General features: G+C 34.0%; 1 protein-coding gene across 9 annotated transcripts in view; it reads right to left on the bottom strand.

Moving 5' to 3' along the window:
• Stau2 (staufen double-stranded RNA binding protein 2) overlaps positions 1-21141 on the bottom strand; it is a 305213-nt gene that overhangs the window by 249040 nt on the left and 35032 nt on the right. For all 9 annotated transcript variants that reach the window (XM_026397277.2, XM_026397278.2, XM_026397283.2 and 6 more), the window contains 2 exons: positions 13044-13203; positions 3473-3608 (listed from right to left, as the gene is read on the bottom strand). In XM_026397277.2, coding sequence (XP_026253062.1) covers positions 3473-3608; positions 13044-13203 — 296 coding nt within the window. The remainder of the gene's footprint in view (positions 1-3472; positions 3609-13043; positions 13204-21141) is intronic.

Here is a 21141-nt window from a genome sequence, read left to right as displayed (position 1 = left end):
AGCTCCATAAGGAGAGAGATTACTGTCTGATTTTTCATGTCTTTTGCACTGTATTTCTTTCATTTAAAAATAATAAATTCCCTAATCAAAATTATAGCAAAATTTCATTAAGGACTGAAGATATTAAAATACAAAAAAAAACATTAAAATATAATACTCATGAATCTATACACTATATTACATTAAAAATAAAGTATCTGGGGCTGCTCAGTAGTAGAGTACTTGCCTAGTATGTGTAAGGCTCTGAGTTCGATTCTTAGCACCACATATAATAAAAATAAATAAATAAAATAAAGGTCCAATGACAACTAAAAAATATTTTTTAAAAAATAAAAAGAGTAAAGTATAAGGGGGGCTGGGGATGTGGTTCTGTGGTAGAGCATCGGCCTGGCATGCATAAGTACCTGGGTTCAATCCCCAGCACTACAAAAATAAAGAAATAAAGTACCTGACTGGGGATGTAGCTTAGTGGTAAAGCACATGCCTAGCATAGGCATGGAAATGGTTTCAATCCCCAATACCATAAAAATAAAAAAATAAAAAAGCATATTTAAGTATAGAAGGGATAAGGTGCTTCTTACTATGATAACTAAATATACCTACAGTGCTGAAATGGGCTACTAGCTTTATTTATATTAGGTAATGTTAGAATTTAAATAAAGGGCAACTGATAATATTATAACCCCCCCCACCCGCCAGAAGAAGAAGGAGGAGGAGGTGGTGAAGGAGGAGGAGGAGGAGGAGGAGGAGGAAGGGAGGGAGGGAGGGAGGGAGGGTGGGCGGGCACTAAATCACCTTTAAATAAAATATTATATCCCCTATGCCTCTTATGTGGTATGACAGGGTTGAAAACTAGGAAGCCTGTTGCTGGATGTTCCAGTTAAAAGCAGGGACTCTACAGAATAGAAGAATGGAATCACATATGAGAGGAGCCAAGAAAAGTTGAGGGTTTAGGCCAAGTTAACAAGGGGAATGTTACAACACACTCTGAAAGCAAGACATGAGGGGTAAAATGAACTCAATGTCACTAACTGCAGCTTTCAGCACCTGATAAACAATAGATATCACTGTAAAAAGCAAAGGTACCAAAGGACAACATAGGACTCACACAGAAGGGCTGGCCCTCTCATTCCTAGCATATAGTGAACTCCCAGCCATTCTAGGAGGAAAGGGGGAGGGAAAGAAATCTAAGAGATCCTAAGCAATAACACTTTAAAAAAAATATTTACAATTTGAACAGGACTAAGTGATAATAAATATGATTAAAGGTAATTTTCCATTACCAAGCAAGATACCAAAAAGTATCAAATTATAGACAGACTAAATAAATATATTCTCTGCACATCTGAGTTGTACTGTCAGTAATCAAAACCATAACAAAAGCATCAGCAAATATCTGATCACATGTGAAAAAAAAAGAATTTCTTAGGCATAAAAGCAAAGGGGAAAAAATGTTTTTAAAAGCCAAAAGATTAGACCATAAAATCTTTATAATTTTGTAAAAAATTAAAATTCAAACTTAGAAAATTACAACCAAAAAAATAGACTGAATATTAATACCTTTAACACATAAACGTGAAAATTGGTCAAAGTAATGCTATAAAAATTAGTCAACTAAATTAGACAAATCACAAAGGATAAAACAACTAGCAAGGTGGGAGGGAGGGAAGAACAGAAGTTCAGTGGCTTAGACAAAGGCAAATGAAGGGAAGTTGGGGGGGGATAGGAAAGACAGTAGACTGAATCATACATAACTTTCCTATGTTCATATTTGAATACATGACCAGTATAACTCCACATGGGAAGTTATACCCCATGTATGTATAATATGTCAAAATACATTCTACTGTCATATATAACTAAAAAGAACAAAGAAAAAAAACTAGCAAACATCTGAAAAAATATCCAGCTTCATTAGCAATCAATAGCATTAAATTTTTTAAATTCCATTTTTTAACTATAGAATAATTTTTCAACTCAGTGTTGTAAGAGTACAAAAGATATTCTCATATACTATAAGAAATCAGGATAAACTTCAATGCAATTAGGCAATACATTATTCTTTTTAATTCTAATATTCCCTTTAAAATAATCTACCTTAAGGAAACAAACAAGGATGCAAACAAAAATTTGTACATTAAGACTTTTTAACTCTAGCATTATTTATAACCAGAAAAGGGGGTAGGGGGTGCAATCTAAATAACCAAAACTAGGCATACAATTATAAAACATACCTTGGTCACATGAAGCATTTTATAGCCAGCAAAAATACCTTTCAAAGATTATTTAAAGATATGAAAAACTGACCTATATTAGGTGAATACAGGGCATCATACTGCATATGCAGGATAAACAAATTAAGGCATATTCATACAAAGGAACAATATTCAGCAATAAAAAAGAATAAAACCCAGACATAAATAAAATGGATGAATCTCAACACAAACAAACAACAAACAAAACAAAAGAACTATTATACAAAGTGAAAGAAGCCAGACATACAGTGAATACTGTATGAGTAGATTTTATATAACTCATACAACAGGCAAAACTAATCTACGATGACAAAATGTGATTACTCCTGGGGTGAGAGTATGCTATCAGCAGGAGGTCTCTAGAAACCCTCAGAGAGACAGGAACTTTCTCTACTGTGATATAAGTAGTAATCAGACAAGGATAAACACATATAATAGTCATCCAAGTATAAATAGATATATGCATAAATAATAGTTATCAAGATGTACACTTAAGATCTATATATTTCACTATATTATACCTCAATAAATAACTATTACAATTACACATGAAGACAATTTTGATTCCATTAAATACATTAATATGCTTTAAAAAAACAAGGTACATTAAATCAGAATATTAAGGGTAGCTAATTCTGGGATTACAACTTATTTATATTTCTTTACCTTTCTGTATTTTCCATATTCTCCACATGAGTTTTATATGACTTTTATGATCGGGGGAAAAACTCCACAAAACTTTATTTTGAAACTTCTGCCATGCTTGTAAAAGAAAATTCAGTCATACTTGTAACTATCATAAAGTCATGCAATGTACAAAAAGACAATAAATCCTTGCTTCCTCCAATAAATTACCTATAAATTAGAAATACTTATGTTCATTCATATATTCAGACAAATCAAGAAAAACAATTCTGCTTGGTGAAGGGATAAGAAAGTCAACTGAGAAGCTGACACTATAAACTTTGGGTTGACTTTAAAACGTGGTCCTGACTTCAACAAATACAGAGCTCTAATGACTCAATAAAAACTAATTTCTGAAAACTGTGGGGATTTTTTAATGTCTTGCTTTACATTCCCCTCATGAATCTGATTTATCTAAATTCCATGCAAAGTGCACAAAGTGAATTGTAATTACACTGAAAATGCTATGAATTTCAGAAACTTTTCCAATATGCATAAATAGTAATGAACAAAATGAAAGAAGACATACAAACCTCTGATTGTACATGCCCCGAAAGTTGTAATTAGCTCTATAATTTGGGAATGGCTTTGGATCTAAGGGCCTGTAGATGGCAGGCTCTCCCCTTTTCATAGCAAGCCCATTCAGTTCCACAGTTGGAGTTATACTGCCTGTTTTAAAAAAATATATATATCTATTAAAGGCACAGAAGTGAAATATTCCACAATAAAATGTACAATCTAAATCTTTAATACATTTAATTACCATGGAAGAAGATGAGAGTAGATAACCCTACTGTATGAATTTTAAACAAAGTAAAAAACAAGACAACAGTTTCTAGTGAAATCTCTGGGTATTTTACAATATTTTCTGTACATTAGTGAATAAAAAATTCTACCGTGTAGTCATACTACTTAAAACAAGGTAAACGAGATTCTTAGATTGCTCAGTTTGGATATTAAGTATTAAACTTCAACATTACTTACCCCAGAAAGCTTTGCATTGTATTCAATCATTAAAAATATCAACTGTGGATTTTTATTTTACACTTTGGTAATCAAGTAACAAATAGAGCAGAATATTACTATAATAAATAAGCAATGAATATAAGGTTATCAATAATTCTTGAACCTTATCTGACAAAAAACATTTTTGGAGATTTTTTTCTATAACCAACAAGACAAAGTAAATATAAGTGATGCTCTGTGGATGACATTTCCTAGAACTAAAATGTCTTCTATTCCTAGGAAATACAAAAAGATACGTACAAGTAGTGCTATCAATGTAAAAAACTAGAAACAGCCTTAAAAATCCATCAAATGGCACCATTTACATAAACATCCATAGCATAAAATACTAAGCAGCTATAAAAAGTATATGAACCTTTGCTTTTGCTTTTTTTAAAATTTTTAATTTAACAATATACCTTGGAGTTTATACTTTAGAAGAACAGAATATACTGTTAAATGAAAATAAGCACAGTACCAATTAGTATATATTATCTGTTATCTAAGAAAGATGAAAATACAAATATATATTTGCTTATTTTTTAAAGGGATAAAGTCAAATCTCAAAGAAAAAATACATACTTATATAAAGAGAAGGCACAACAGAAAAGGGGAAGAATAAAAACTGGATTTCTTTGAATGTATACTGTTTTATAGACTTTATTCTGAAAATGTGAATTGTTTACAAAATTATTTAAAAACTCCATCAAAGTGGGGAGGAAGCAATCCCTAAAATCAAAATAAAAATGAAACTGAATCAAGCTGTAAATTGAGTTGATGAATTAAACAGAGAAAATTTGTAAAAGACTTCAAATACTATAAAATAATGAGATCCACCTTATAGAAAAAAGAAAATCAAAGAAGTTTCAAACTGTCTTCAATAATCATATTGCCAATAACATGATTTTTAACTAGTAATATACTGTTATTTAATTCAAACAAAATTAAATCATAATGGGGAGCAAAAAATCTCTTTAAAAAAAGAAAACAATGCAATTAAGCTAATAGTAAAATCAAATTGGTGGCCTTAGTTGGACAAAGAGTAATTATTTCAAATGACTTTAAATGATGGTAAAATATTATATTTCTAGAGAAAAAGAAACATGCAAAAAAAATCAGGAAATTATCATATATCTATAAATAGATATAAAACAATGAAAAAAAGTAATTACATTTATGTTAAAAACCATTATTTAAAGCTCTATCCACTTAAGAGGACTAAAATCAATCCACTAACAATGAAGATAGCCAATATCATTTGTTTAGTTTATAACACTTCCCAATTTTAAAAAAAAAAAAAAACTTTAGAGAAATCATTGGTTCTGGATCTGTTCATAATACTTAGAAATATGAAGGGAACGACTCAAGGATTTATTTGTCTTGCCTCTACTGAATAAACTATACTCAGAACAAGCATATGATGAAGGAAAAGCTCTTTATCTATTAGCTAAAAGAATTCCATCTTATAAATGTAGAAGGAGTGAGTCCCACCAAAATCACCAGTTTTCATCTCCAGATAAAATAATGGATCTTCTAAGCAATGAACAGGCTGCTACAACAATTAGATCAAATGTTAATGGGAAACTGGATAATGAATGAACCTGGCTAACAATAAAAGAATCACATGATCAACCTTAAAAATCACAAAATAGGAGACCACAAGAAATTGTCTTCTGAGGTAATGCAATACCTATAGACAAAATCACCTATAAAGCAGTCTTGGAGAAAAAAAAATCTGAATCTGCATAGTCTCCTAAGTCATTCATTTTCAGGAAATACAAGAATTCGGTGAGGTAGGGCACCCCTGAGTTCAAGCTTCAGTATCACCAAAAAAAAAGACTAAAGAGACATCACAGACTAAATGCAATAAATGAACCTTGTTTCAATCTTCATTTAAATAAGTTAATTATTTAAAAAATGAGACTATATGGAAATCTGAACTCTGGACTTTAATGTTAAAAAAATGTTGTTTTGCTTCCTTGATAATGATGTTATTAATTTTTAAGAGTTCCTATCTTAAGGCCAGGGATGTAGCTGAGTTGGTAGAGTGCTTGCCTTGCATGCACAAGGCCCTGGGTTCTAATCCCCAACACCACCAAAAAAAAAAAAAAAAATTAAAAAGTATTTAGGATGAAGTAATACGGCTGAGATTTGCTTCAAATAGCCCAGAGAGGAAAGAGATGAGAAATAAGATTGGCTGCCATGAATTGATAATTGTTGAACCTAGTAATTGGTACAGGGGACATTTACATCTTGTTTTCTCTACTTTTGTAAGTTTTTAAAATTCCATAATAAAAAAAAAACTTAAATATAAAATTATGTCAACCTATCTTAAGTATCAACATAGGTCATTTAGCAAAACGCGTACATATGTTAAATAAATATCTACTTGTTTCCAGTTAGAGGCTATTATGTATAAAGCTATCTTGAACATTTTTGCATAAGTCTTTTTCAGTTCCCATGGATAACAACCTAACAATTGATCTGCTAGGTCACAGAGTGGGTTTATATTAACTTTATTAGAAACAGCCTAACAGTTTTCCAAAGTTTCCTTTTAAAATTACATTTTAAATTTCATGAAGATTGTGTTAATAATTGACATGTTAATCATTCAAGATTTATGTCACCTTGAATTCTATTTTGCAAATCACAAATAGGATAAAATTCAAATGGAGGCAGAAAAAGCTTAAAACACCTCATCTTTAAGTAAGGCAATAAATAAGAAATCTAATGTGTTTGAAAATCACCAGTTGGTGGGGATATGGGGGGGGGGGAATCACCAGTGAAATAATAAGAATGCATGGTTGGGACACACTATATCTGCCACTCACACCATGAATTGGATTTTAAAATAATTGGGAGAATATTGTGTTCATGTGAGATTAAGTGGATAATAGAAATTTTTCATTTGAAAATACAACTATAGTATTTTTTTACAGCAATGTTAAAAACTGGTCTTTATGAAAGAAAAGTAAATGAAAAGCAGAAAGCTCAAACTATATTGAAAAGGCTTCACCTCTCAAGGCACAGTCTCCCTACTTCCTTCATACAGATTAAGCCCCCCACCCAAGTGCATATCTTCTTTATCTCCCCAGGAATGCTTCCACAGAAAAATATCCACAGTACCACTTCAAATTACAAGATGCCCCCAGGGAATGCTAAGCACTATTGTTTTCAGTGTGAGAGAAGTGGACCCAGTTAAATAATGATAACCATCACATAGGGCAATGGACTATATTTTCAGTAAGCAGTGCTGGATTAACTGAATGCCTGTATATTGAAAAGAGAAAGAAAAATCCCAAGCTCTACCTAACATCTCACATAAAACTTGATTCCTGACAGACTGTAGACTGAATTAGAAAGACAAAATGATAGTTTCTAAAAATAAAGTGATGTTATCTTCCTAACCTTATGGGAGACAAGAAGTATACCAAAAAAGGCACTAACCATAAAAGAAAAGACTACAAAATTGGTCTTCATTATGTACCATGCAATTGTATGGAAAGTGTCTGATATATATGTATTATATATGTATATTATATATATATATAATATATATATATAGACAAAGGATATGAATCCAAATCAAAAAATAGAAAAAAAATTTAAAAGATAATGCAGTTATTTTTTAATGGGAAAAAAATATTCCAACTGGCACTTTAAACAGAGGTTATCCAAACACCACAGACACCATCAACAAGTATATGGTGTTTCATCAGGCATCTTCACTAGTGACTACGGAAATTCAAATTAAAACCACAGTGAATTACTATTAAATCCCCTAGCATAATAGCCAAAATTTTTTGAAAGCTGAAGATATCGAACTCTTCATAAGAATGCAGAAAATTCTCCGATACTACTGGTAGGAAATAAATTGTTAGTGTTTAACATTATTTATTAATATTGAACACGTGCATACCTATTGGAATACAACAATTCCAAATAAATACATCCTCAACAAAAATGAATAACAATATTCATGGGGCTGGAATTGTAGCTCAGTGGTAGAGTGCTTGCCTAGCATGGGTGAGGTACTGGGTTCGATTCTCAGCACCACATAAAAAATAAAGGTTAAACTCTTAAAAAAAAAGAAAAAAAGAATGTTCATGGCAGCGTGGCAGGATTATTTCTAATAGCCCCAATTGGAAATAATTCAAATAACTATCAAAAGTACAATGAATAAGTAAATTATGGCATATTCATACAAAGGAATACTATATATCAATAAAATACTACACTGTTAAACACAATATGAATGAATCTCACAAATACAAATGATGAAAAACAAGTTATCACAGAAGACTCAAGTGTATGCTTCCAATAAGCAGGAACAACTAATCTGACAGATATCAGAAGAATGGATTCCTCTGGAGTTGTTTAATGGACTGAAGGTGGCTTCTGATCTGGGAGCTAGTAAAGCCTGTAGTGCAATGTTCACAGTATAAAACTTCATCAGGCTTTACAAATGTAACCTTTGTACTTACCTGTATGTGACTGTATACTTTATTTTAGAAGTTTACCCAAAATAATCTATTCCTTTTCTCAGTTTACTATGATATTAAACAATGAAAACATCTCCAATGGGCTTTCAGACTCTCGTTTGCTTCTCTGACTCTTGGTAGGTTACTTCCTGCTATAATCCTCTAAATGTGGACTTCACTCACAGCTCAATACACAACTACTCCTGCTTTACATTATGTGCCTTGGACAGTTCATTCTGTTCTATTCAAAGTGCTACTCCCAGCACCCTTCCAGAGTGGGGGCATATTGGACTCAATGCATATGAGTTTCTCTCTCTCCATCCATTAAACTATGGCAATGATTTCCTAACTGATCACCTTGATTTTACTACCTTCCACCTTCCACTCACATGTCAAACTGAATGTCTTAAAATGCTCTTTTTAAACCCATCATCCACTTTCTCATAAACATTAATTCCTCCAAACTACAGAGAAAATTCAATCTTGAAAAGCTGGTATTCGAGTCCATCACAATCCATTCCCTATCTACACCTCCAGTCTTTTTTCTTAACTAGTCACTTGTCAACTCACTCTAATTAAAAACTAGCTAACAGAAAAAAAAAAAAAAGTGTTTTTTTTTTTTTTAACCAAACCATTGTCCAGACTCCTGCCTTTCTTCATTCTCTCAGTCTAGAATATTCTTTCCTCTCCTTCTCAACCTGGCTACTTTATTCAAGGCCCATATCTTATTTCAGACCATGTTTATCATTCCCTACAATATTGACTGCTATTACTATTCACATGGCACTTAATCACCAATGTTATGGTTTAGATATGATATGTCCCCAAAAAACTCACGTCTGAAACAACGCAAGAAAGCTTAGATGTGAAAAGACTGGGTTAAGAGAGCCTTAACCTAATCAGTGCCTTAATCCCTGATGGGGATTAACTGGATGATAACTATAGGCAGGAAGTGTGTGGCTGGAGGACTGGAAGAGATGGGTCATTGGGGGCATGCCTTTGGGGGTATATATTTTGTCTATGATAAGAGGATCCCCCGCCCCTGCTTTTGGTGCCATGTCCTGAGTCACTTTCCTCTGCCACATGATAATCCACTGTGGTGGAATATCATATTCCACCATGATATTCTGCCCCACCTTGGACCCCCAAAGAATGGAGTCAGTCATCTATGGACTTAGACCTCTGAAGCCTTCAGCCCCCAAATACAGTTTTCGTCCTCTAATTGTTCTTGTCAGGTCTTTTGGTTACAACAGTAAAAAAGCTGACTAAAACAACTACCATCAAGTGGCAGGATATAAAGTCAACACGCATAAATCAAAGGCATTTCTGTATATAAGCGACAAAACTTCTGAAACGGAAATGAGGAAAAACACTCCATTCACAATATCCTCAAAAAAAATAAAATACTTGGGAATCAACCTAACAAAAGAGGTGAAAGATTTATACAATGAAAACTACAGAACCCTAAAGAGAGAAGTAGAGGAAGATCTTAGGAGATGGAAAAATATACCATGTTCATGGATAGGCAGAACTAACATTATCAAAATGGCGATATTACCAAAAGTTCTCTATAGGTTTAATGCAATGCCAATCAAAATCCCAACGGCATTTCTTGAAGAAATAGAGAAAGCAATCATGAAATTCATATGGAAAAATAAAAGACCCAGAATAGCAAAAGCAATTCTAAGCAGGAAGTGTGAATCAGGCAGTATAGCAATACCAGATTTCAAACTATATTACAGAGCAATAGTGACAAAAACAGCATGGTACTGGTACCAAAACAGGCACGTGGACCAATGGTATAGAATAGAGGACACAGAGACTAATCCACAAAGTTACAACTATCTTATATTTGATAAAGGGGCTAAAAGCATGCAATGGAGGAAGGATAGCATCTTCAACAAATGGTGTTGGGAAAACTGGAAATCCATATGCAACAAAATGAAACTGAATCCCTTTCTCTCGCCATGCACAAAAGTTAACTCAAAATGGATCAAGGAGCTTGATATCAAATCAGAGACTCTGCGTCTGATAGAAGAAAAAGTTGGCTCTGATCTACATATTGTGGGGTCGGGCTCCAAATTCCTTAATAGGACACCCATAGCACAAGAGTTAATAACAAGAATCAACAAATGGGACTTACTTAAACTAAAAAGTTTTTTCTCAGCAAGAGAAACAATAAGAGAGGTAAACAGGGAGCCTACATCCTGGTAACAAATTTTTACTCCTCACACTTCAGATAGAGCCCTAATATCCATAGTATACAAAGAACTCAAAAAATTAGACAATAAGATAACAAATAACCCAATCAACAAATAGGCCAAGGACCTGAAGAGACACTTCTCAGAGGAGGATATACAATCAATCAACAAGTACATGAAAAAATGCTCACCATCTCTAGCAGTCAGAAAAATGCAAATCAAAAACACCCTAAGATACCATCTCACTCCAGTAAGATTGGCAGCCACTATGAAGTCAAACAACAACAAGTGCTGGCGAGGATGTGGAGAAAAGGGTACACTTGTACATTGCTGGTGGGACTGCAAATTGGTGCGGCCAATTTGGAAAGCAGTATGGAGATTCCTGGGAAAGCTGGAAATGGAACCACCATTTGACCCTGCTATTGCCCTTCTCGGACTATTCCCTGAAGACCTTAAAAGAGCATGCTACAGGGATACTGCCACATCGATGTTCATAGCAGCACAATTCACAATAGCTAGACTGTGGAACCAACCCAGATGCTCTTCAATAGATGAATGGATAAAAAAAATGTGGCATTTATACACCATGGAATATTACGCAGCACTAAAAAATGACAAAATCATGGAATTTGCAGGGAAATGGATGGCACTAGAGCACATTATGCTTAGTGAAGCTAGCCAATCCCTAGAAAACAAATACCAAATGTCTTCTTTGATATAATGAGAGCAACTATGAACAGAGAAGGGAGGAAGAGCAGGAAGAAAAGATTAACATTAAACAGAGACATGAGATGGGAGGGAAAGGGAGAGAAAAGGGAAATTGCATGGAAATGAAGGGAGACCCTCATTGCTATACAAAATTACATATAAGAGGTTGTGAGGGGAATGGGAAAACAAACAAGGAGAGAAATGAATTACAGTAGATGGGGTAGAGAGAAAAGATGTGAGGGAAGGGGAGGGGGGATAGTAGGGTATAGGAAAGGTAGCAGAATACAACAATTACTAATAGGACATTATGTAAAATTCTGGATGTGTAACCGACGTGATTCTGCAATCTGCATTTGGGGTAAAATTGGGAGCTCATAACCCACTTCAATCTAATGTATGAAATATGATATGTCAAGAGCTTTGTAATGTTGTGAACAACCAATAAAAAAAAAACAACTACCATCAAGTTATACATTTAGGTATAAGACTATAAGATATTCACAGAAAAGGATAATATTTTATACCTTTTAGATATGAAAAGCAAGTGCTTAATAAAGAGTGGTAATAGTATGGTACCAATGACCAACCAGTAATTTGAAGACATCTTTAAAAATTAAAAAAAGTAGACAGTCATTTGTCGACTTCAAATTGAACACAATAGGTTTCTTCTTTATTATAGTATTACTTTGGCTTGTGTAAATTAATTGCCATTAATAAAAACTATAAACAACTGAACAGAAGCAAAAGGTCTAGTACGAGGACAGCCATGGGAACTCTGGATAGAGCAGTCCTTGAAACAGCAGACTTATTCCTACCTAGTGCAGGCTGCATGAGAAAGAAATAGTGTCTATGTGATTTAATTATGAGTACAAGCTTGGAGATTATAATTAAAATAAAGTAGAGAGTCATCACTGGCAGGCTAAATGTCATTTTTGTTTTTTACTCCATCACAAAAATGCTTAAGATAATATTAATATTGATCAGAAGATAAGAACTTATATTAATAAGTTAACAAATGAATGATATAAATGGATATACAAATGATACTAAACTTATAGGAATTTTATTAACTTGATGCACGATGTTCAATACAGATTTGCCTCTTCCCAAAAATAACTGGACACATAATTCTGTTGGTATTTACACAATCAAAACAACTTTTTTAAATTATCCTTGGGATCTTAAAACTAGAATGGTCATTTACTCAGCATTTTATACACAAGTGGTTTTGAGATTTATGGGTTTCTGAATAAACATCATATAATGTTAAAAACTGGATAACAACCATTTCTAAAATTTTACATCAACATTCAAAGTATTTCGTAAGATGCTCACGATTAATTTTATAATTGTATTAAACTAAAGAATAACTTCATTGTTAAAAATGCATATCATACATTTGAAAAGAGAGACTGATCATTTCTATTCTTATTTTAGAAAAACACTCAAATTTTCTGGACTTTGCATGCAAATATTTTTACCAACATTGAAAACATAAATAAGGTACCTTAAGAGTATCCACTAAAGCAAATTTTTAGAATAACTCTAATCATCTTCCTCATCTTCTCACCTTCAGTTATTATTCAGCTGTATTGTGCATACACACTACTATTAATATGTGCAACAAGCCTCCTATATTAAAAAAAAAAAAACAGAGAACACCATATATGCCACATGACACAACAGAAGAAAACAAGTGAGTACCATACCTGGGTTGTTATTAACATTACTTTTGGGAGGTTTCTGTACTGGTTTGGGAAGTGTAGATTCAGTCAAAGCTTTATTAGCAACAGCTTGTTGGGCCTTCTTTATACTGCTCCCTTCGGATTCCCATGTCTGCTCCCCAAGACTCAGCTGTACTGAGAACATCTTAGAAAATATAAACAGACAAAGAAAACATGAAAATTTTTTCAGGAAATAAAATGGGTTGTCTGAGTGAAACATACATACCACAGAATCAGAATTTTAGTAGTATAAGTGACCTTAGGGATCAATGCAACAAAAACCTTATTTTAATCTAGTACAATAATTTTAAGAGGTTGTATCAAATTGTTTTAATGTAGCTCAAAGGTTAACAGCAGCTCTAAAAGTGTACATTTTGAGTAGAAAAAATCAGATAGCAAACCCTTCCCTAAATAGAATCATATTATTAATATCTCAAATAGTCCCCAGAAAAGTACAATAAGTACAAATAAAAGAAACTGTCATAGAAGCCAAAAGGTCCTGTCACTATAAGGGATTTATTAAAAAGTAATAACTTAAATGTTATCCTTAGCACAACGTAGTCAATAAATTAGGCAGCCCTATTAAATACTTTATCACCAACAAATTCAATCCCCACAATGAACATTTAACCAGTCAGCATATTCTGTCCATTTTAACCTCATGAATATTTCTCAAATCTTCCTCTTCTTTCTGCCAATGACACCTCACTAGATCCAGCCTTTCATCATCTGTAGTTTTGACAATAATTTTCAAACTGCTGCTAAAACTACCTTTCTGAAATTCAAACCCAATTGTATTATCTCAACCAACACCAGGTTAAAAACCTTCAACCAAAGCTAGGAGTGGTGGCTGAAACAGGAGGATGGTTTGAGTTTGAGACCAGCCTGGGCAACATAGCAAGACCCTATCTCCAAAAAAAAAAAAAAATTCAATTGTTATCATTTTAGCTTGACACAAAAGTTCTACTGTCTATTCTTATTTCACATACATTCTTTCTCTTCTACATTCTACATTCCATTCACACCATTATTTCCATATGAGCTCAAAACCATACTGTTCACCTTTAAAATTTAGGATCGAGTTAAACAATACATTCACAATCAGTTTGAACTCACAGACTGCTTATTACTTTGCAGTGTTAATACAAAAGTATTTATATTACAAAAATAAAATGTATCTTTGCAGCAAGATCATGTAGAAAATATCTTAACCAAGTTATTAAAGTTAACATCAATAATCATACAAATTGACATCATGTGCCTCCTGATAAAATCCAATGAGAAGTACACATCAACAATTACATACTCTTCTTGGCCAACAAATCTAATCTTAAGGAAACGATCAGATCTAGATTATGGGATAGTCAATAAGACAACTGGCCTAGACTCCAAAAATGTTGTAAAAGAAAAAGAAAAGGGGTGGGGGGTGGGGACAGTTATCAATTAAAGGACACTTAAGAGACATGAAAGACATGATAAAATACAATGCAAGATCCTTGAATAGATTTGTAGTGGGAATTTTAAAGAGGAGGAAAAAAAGGACATATAGAGGACAGCTGGAGAAATTCAACTATGAAAGATGCTGTGGTTTAAATGTGTCCTCTCCGAGTTTATGTGTTGAAAATTTAATCTCCAAATGTTAAAAGAGGCAGGGCCTTTAAGAGAAGATTAGGTCACAAAGGGTTTGCCCTCATGAAAGGATTATTTATTACCACAGAAATGGATTCTTACAGGAAGAGTAAGTTTGTTAGAAAAGAAATGCAGGCCCCTCTGGCACTCTCTTGCCATATAGCCTCCTACCAGGGGATAATGAAGCAAGAAGGCCCTCAAAGAATGCAGCCTCTTAATTTCAGCTTCCCTGCCTCTAGAACTATGAGCCAAAGGAACTTCTTTTCTTTATAAAAATTACCCAGTCTCTGGATTTCTATTATAGCAGCAGCAAACAGACTAACACAGACTATTACACAACATGACTAGTAAATGTTGGTTCATGAGTGATAGAGGATGGTTATGCAGAAAAATATCTTTAGTCTTAAATTAAGAAAGAAATGTATAAGTATTGTTTTTTTTTAAAAGGGAAGTTTCATGATGGCAGAAACTTACTGTCGAATTGTATAGGAAAAATAAAGATCTACACAGAAGAAGCAGGAAATGAAGTAATATGACAAATACACTGATAAGTAAATATGAAAGATACATAAGTCTTATTGTACTATTCTTTTTCTTTTTTTGTGGGGTGGGGGATACTGGGGATTGAACTCAGGGGCACTCAACCACTGAGCCACATCCCCAGCACTATTTTGTATTTTATTTAGAGACAGGGTCTCACTGAGTTGCTTAGTGCCTTGCTTTTGCTGAGGCAGGCTTTGAACTCTTGATCTTCCTGCCTTGGCCTCCCAAGCCACTGGGATTACAGGCATGCGCCACTGCACCCAGCTTGTACTATTCTTTTAGTATTCTGTTTTTCAAAACAATTGAAAAATCACCATTTGTAATTCAAAATATATACACATCTGTTAAAAATGATTAAATTTTCATATATTCTGATACAGTTTAAAACTTATTCTTAAAATATATATTTAATACATTTACCTGGTTTTAAAATTATTTTTCTTTTTTTTTTGAATATTTACTTTTTAATTTTAGGTGGACACAACATCTCTATTTTATTTTCATATGGTGCTGAGAATCGAACCCAGTGCCTCACGCATACTAGGCAAGCGCACCACCACTTGAGCCACATCTCCAGCCCCAAAATTATTTTTCAATGAGCTCTTTTTATTTCAAATTTTGAAATTTAATGAAGAAAGTTTAAAGGTTTTACATTAGATATATATTTTATACATATATATATCATAATTAAAAACAGAAATAAGTATGTAAATATTAGACTTTAAAATTCCTGATGGTATCAGGAAAGCATGTTAAATTTATTCTGGCCAAGTGTGGTGGCACAGGCATATAATCCCAGCAACTCTGGAGGCTGACACAGGGGCATTGCAAAATTGAGGTCACTTAGCAACTTAGTGAAACCTGTCTCAAAATAAAAAATAAAAGGGCTAGGAATGTAGCCCAATTATAAAGCACTGTTGGGTTCAAGCCCCAGTACTGTGGGGAAAAAATATATATATTCTGCATCTCTCCAAACATGACCTCTTTATAAGTAATAATCACATAAATTTAACTGCCCACTACATATTTCTACTAACTTAGGAGGAATAAGTCAAATAAATCATCATCTCCTCCATGCCACATCCCCCCATCAGTTTATACTCCAGGATAATCTGTCCATTATTATCCCAACAATTCCAGATAAAACCTTAACAGCTTCTTTGATTATCTTTTCCTATTGGATCCAGAGATTCAAGAAATCTGTCAGGCGACTGATTATCTACGGAGGTAACAGAACAGATTTCAGTTAACCACACACAACAAGGAATATAGTCTATTATAGACTATACCCCAAAATTCATATTAAAGTCCTAATATTCAATATGATAATATTTGGGAAGTGAGATCTTTGGAGATAATTATGTTTAGATAAGGTCAAGAGGATGGGTCTCCGTGACAAGATTAGTTTGCAAAAAGAAAGAAATCCAAATCTCTCTTTCTCCATTATGTGTGGATACAGCAAGAAGAAAGCATCTGTAAGCCAGGAAAAGAGTCCTTAACCAGGCAGTAAATTAGGTGGCACCCAAATCATGGTACTTGGCATGCATGAATGTAAATGACTTTGTTTTCCACAAAATGGATCCCATTAATATTGCTTAAACTTATAACTATCTTTCATTTAAGAATATGCCAATTATTGTAGTACACATTATTTTTTAAAAAGAGATATAAGGAACTGGGGATGTGACTCAGTGGTAGAGCACTTGCCTAGCATGTGCAAGTTCCTGGGTTCAATCTCTACCACCACAACCCCCCACCAAAAAAAAAAAAAAGAGCTATAGCCAAAAGGAGTGGTCTATGACAAAAGGCAACTGAAGCAATAGGCATAGATTAGCAAAAAGAAGATTCTCAGTCTTAGAAAAACCCAAAAGGAATCCTGAGACTGCCTAGAAATAAAGAGTCTACAAGACCCATTCCCCCTACACACACACACACACACACACACACACACACACACACACACCACAGTCCACTTTCACCACAATTCTGTTCAGCCACCAGGCATGGTGTTGTACATCTGAAATGCCAGAGACTCAGGAGGATAACGCAGGAAGATCACAAGTTCAAGGCCAACCTGTACTACTTAGCAAGGAAGACCCTGTCTCAAAAAATAAAAAGGGCTGGGATGTTGCTCAGTAGTAGAACGCCCCTTGGTTAATCCCCAGTACTGGGGAGAAAACATTCTGTTCAGACTTTGAAGTTTATAAGTTTATAAGCTGCTTAAAAACTTTCAGTATATTCCTAAAAAACTGTAGGAAAATCAGAATCCTCCTGGATTCCTCCAGAATTTTGCAAGGTAGCCTAGTCTTCCTTTACCACACACAGAGGGTAGAGATGGGGGTCAGTAACAGAACAATCCAGTTCATTTCTCTTGGGGTAATACCATCAGAGCTCTGGACTAAAACCTAAATATGCATGAGCCTTCAGGAGGAACAGAGCTAATTCTAATTATTTTAGCTAAAATACCACAGTCAGTGGTGTTTCAACACCACAGTGTTTCTACTTCTGCTGAAATGAACTCACTATAAGGATAAATAGTGCTCCTCAGACAAAATGTGAGTTCACAGAACTCTTTGAGAGTTAGAACTCTTTCAACGAATGCTTACAAATGCATCTTTTCTCTGGACTATAACAAGATTTAGGCCAAGATCATCAAAGCAAATATTAAATAGTGACTATTCCTTTGAAAAGAAATACATCAATCTTATTCTTTAATGTACATGCTGAATTCTTCTAACATCCTATTTCACAGATTTCTATTGTTCATGAACACATATAAATTACTTTTCCACTTTATAATGTTTTCACTTTTGAGCTTCAGAGCAATGTCAGGAAACTTTAACAAGGGAAAACTATTTTGAAATAAACAACAATACACTAGAAATCCCACTCTTTTCAAAGTTACAGAAAAAAAGAATCTTTAGTTCCTTTTTGTTTTTTTGCTTTTCAGAAAAGCTGACTATTGTTATCCACACCTTGAATTTAGTTTTTCATTCATTGTATTCATTCACTCATTCAATAACTACTTACTGTCTACTATATGTACCATTACAGGCAGTGAGAACACAGCAGTAAGCAGACAAAATTAAAGCCCTGCCCTCATACAGTTTATAATTGGGGAAGACAAAACAATAAAATATCTGAAATGGTTAAGTGTTACTGAGAAAAAGAGAACATGTGTGACAGAGACTAGGAATTCAGTTCCAGATGTACTCAGCTTGACTTATTAGACACTCAAGTAGCAATGATTAATAGGCAATTATATATGCAATTCTAGAGTGCAGGGGAGAGCTCTGGCTGAAGACATAAATTTGAATACTGACAGCATGTAGATGTTATTTAAAGTTATAAGACTGTATGAAATCACCAAGGGAGTCCAGTCAAGGGAGTAAGAAGAGGTCCAAGATCTGAACTCTGGGACTCTACAACATTAAAAGGTCTAAGAGACAGAGGGGTGGGGGGAATCAAAGGAAATTTTTAAAATGTGGCCAGTTAGACAATAGGAAAAAACAGCACAGTGTCTTGGAAGCTAACAAAAGAAACATCTCAATAAGGAATTGAATATATTTCATCTATATCAAATATAGGCAACAGATCAAGTAGCACAGGACTGACAATTGTTAAGAAATTTAAAGAGGATATTACTGGTAGCCTTCATTAGACCAGTTTTAAACAGTGGGAATGGTGAGAACAAAATCATGCCTACAGAGGAATTCAAAACAACTAATGTGGACAACTCCTTTTAGGAGTTTTACTATAAAGAACAGGAGAATTAGGTTATAAATGGAGGAGGAAGTGGAGCCAGGAGATCTTTTAAAGATTGAAAAAAATGAATAGGCTATCTGTATACCAATGGGAATGATTCACTAGCAGGAGAAATTGACAGCACAAAAGCAAGCAAGGGTCAAGAGAAAAGGGCAAGGGAAGTGAACCTGGAGTAATGGGCTTGTGGTCTAGTACACAAATGGAAGGCTTGGCTTCTACATGCCATTCTTCCATTATTCAGAAAAGAAGGCAAAGTTCAGATTTGAGGTTGGGATTCTGCCCAGCAAGTACCCGTCAACAAGACAGACAAGACAGCTAAGGACATTTATATACAAATCATTCAGAATTTTAAGTTGAGCAAGGACCTAACTAAGAAATAAGGAAAGTGGGGCTGGGGCTATAGCTTAGTGGCAGAGTGCTTGTCTAGCACATGTGAGGCACTGGGTTCAATCCTTAGCACCATAAAAAAATAAATAAAATAAAGGCATTCTGCCCATCTACAACTACAAAAAGAAACAATGGAAGTGAGGAACAGTAAAAAGCTGGTAGAATCAATAGATTGGTCATATGGAAGGACTGTTGAAATCAAATTACAATAAACAATGATCTAGAAAGTTATGAGGTTCATGTCAGCAAGAGATGAGTCCCAGAAACCAAAATTTTGGAGGATTTTGGGGTCACTGGTAGTGACAAGGTCAAGAGTGCAATTACAGAAATGAGTGGCTGAAGGAAAGTAGAAAACAAGATAAATGGAAAAGTTCCAGGAACTGAAAGGTCAGCATGCTGGAACAATTATCTAGTTAGATGTCAAAATCACTAAAAATTAGCCAGGTATGGGAGTACACACCTATAATCCCAGTGACTCAGGAAGCCGAAGCAGAAAGGCTACAAGTTCAAGGCGACCCTCAACAACTTGGTGAGACCCTCAGTGACTTAGCAAGACTCTGTCTCAAAATAAAAAATAAAAAGGACTGGGGATGTAGCTCAATGGTAAACTCCCCTGGGTTCAAACCTCAGTACAAAGAAATAAAAAATCACTAATAATTTAAATGGAAGGAAAATTGCAGAAAATGAAAGGGAGCCATGAGAAATGTGATGAATTACCCAGAGATCAATAAATTACTATCATGAATGGAAGTGGGGCATTTCTGATTACATGACACCAAAACTCGGAATTACCTCAAGGAAGAATACCTAGAATTGGTAATAAGGAGTTGAGAAGGACATGTGGGCAAGGGACATAAGGAATAGTAAATATACAACCCTAAATAAGCAGGGGGTAAGAACAAAAGTAATACACAACATATACTACTGTCACAATACGGTAATCACTACAACTTCAGGTCCTGCTGGAGGCCCAGTGGGAAGATTAGAGGTTTAACAGAAGTTTGGAATACAAGACAGTAAGCTTGGTGTTCAATAAAAGCAAAAACATCTTAAAGGTAGAGAGAAATCTAACTTAGGCAGAGCACAGAAATGTGAAAATAACATGAAATATTCTAAGAAATGCAAACAGTTCAACATGATTAAAAGCACAAAGTATATAAAAGAGAGTCAGGATACATAGATGAACAAGTAAAGCCTAGCCAAACTATTTTCTCTGCCAATACAAGAATAAGAGATAATATGAAAAACTTAAATAGTTGCCTATGAGTCCTTCAGAAAAGCCTCTACCAGGGAGCAACACTGACAGATTTTAATTTCATTTTATTTTCCTTACTTGAAGGGAGATGATAGAAAACAATTAATCCAATAGCCAATGGCTTTATGAAGATCAATCAACTCTTACAGAATCAACTGTTTCTACATTGCATATAAAAATGTATAATTAACATAATATCCAATACTTAAAATGTGCCAAGGAAAATTAGGCACAACTGAGATTTTTCACAGATGAACAGACATCAAATATACTAATTGTAGACTTCTTTATAACATGTATATATGTAAACGTGTATGTAGCTATATACAAATTGCTTTTCCATCTAAAAGAATAATATTATAACAATACACAGATGATAATGCTGGAATATACAACTTTCATAAATGATGAATCTTAAAACTAAACATCACACTGGAGAAGATGTATCAATAGTTAACCATTGCATGATCTGCTCTGTCTCCATTATACTATAGCAGCTGTGAT

The sequence above is a fragment of the Urocitellus parryii genome, chromosome 7, assembly GCF_045843805.1.
Source record: "Urocitellus parryii isolate mUroPar1 chromosome 7, mUroPar1.hap1, whole genome shotgun sequence".
NCBI classification, from domain to species: domain Eukaryota; kingdom Metazoa; phylum Chordata; class Mammalia; order Rodentia; family Sciuridae; genus Urocitellus; species Urocitellus parryii.
This window is presented reverse-complemented; position numbering and strand designations above follow the sequence as displayed.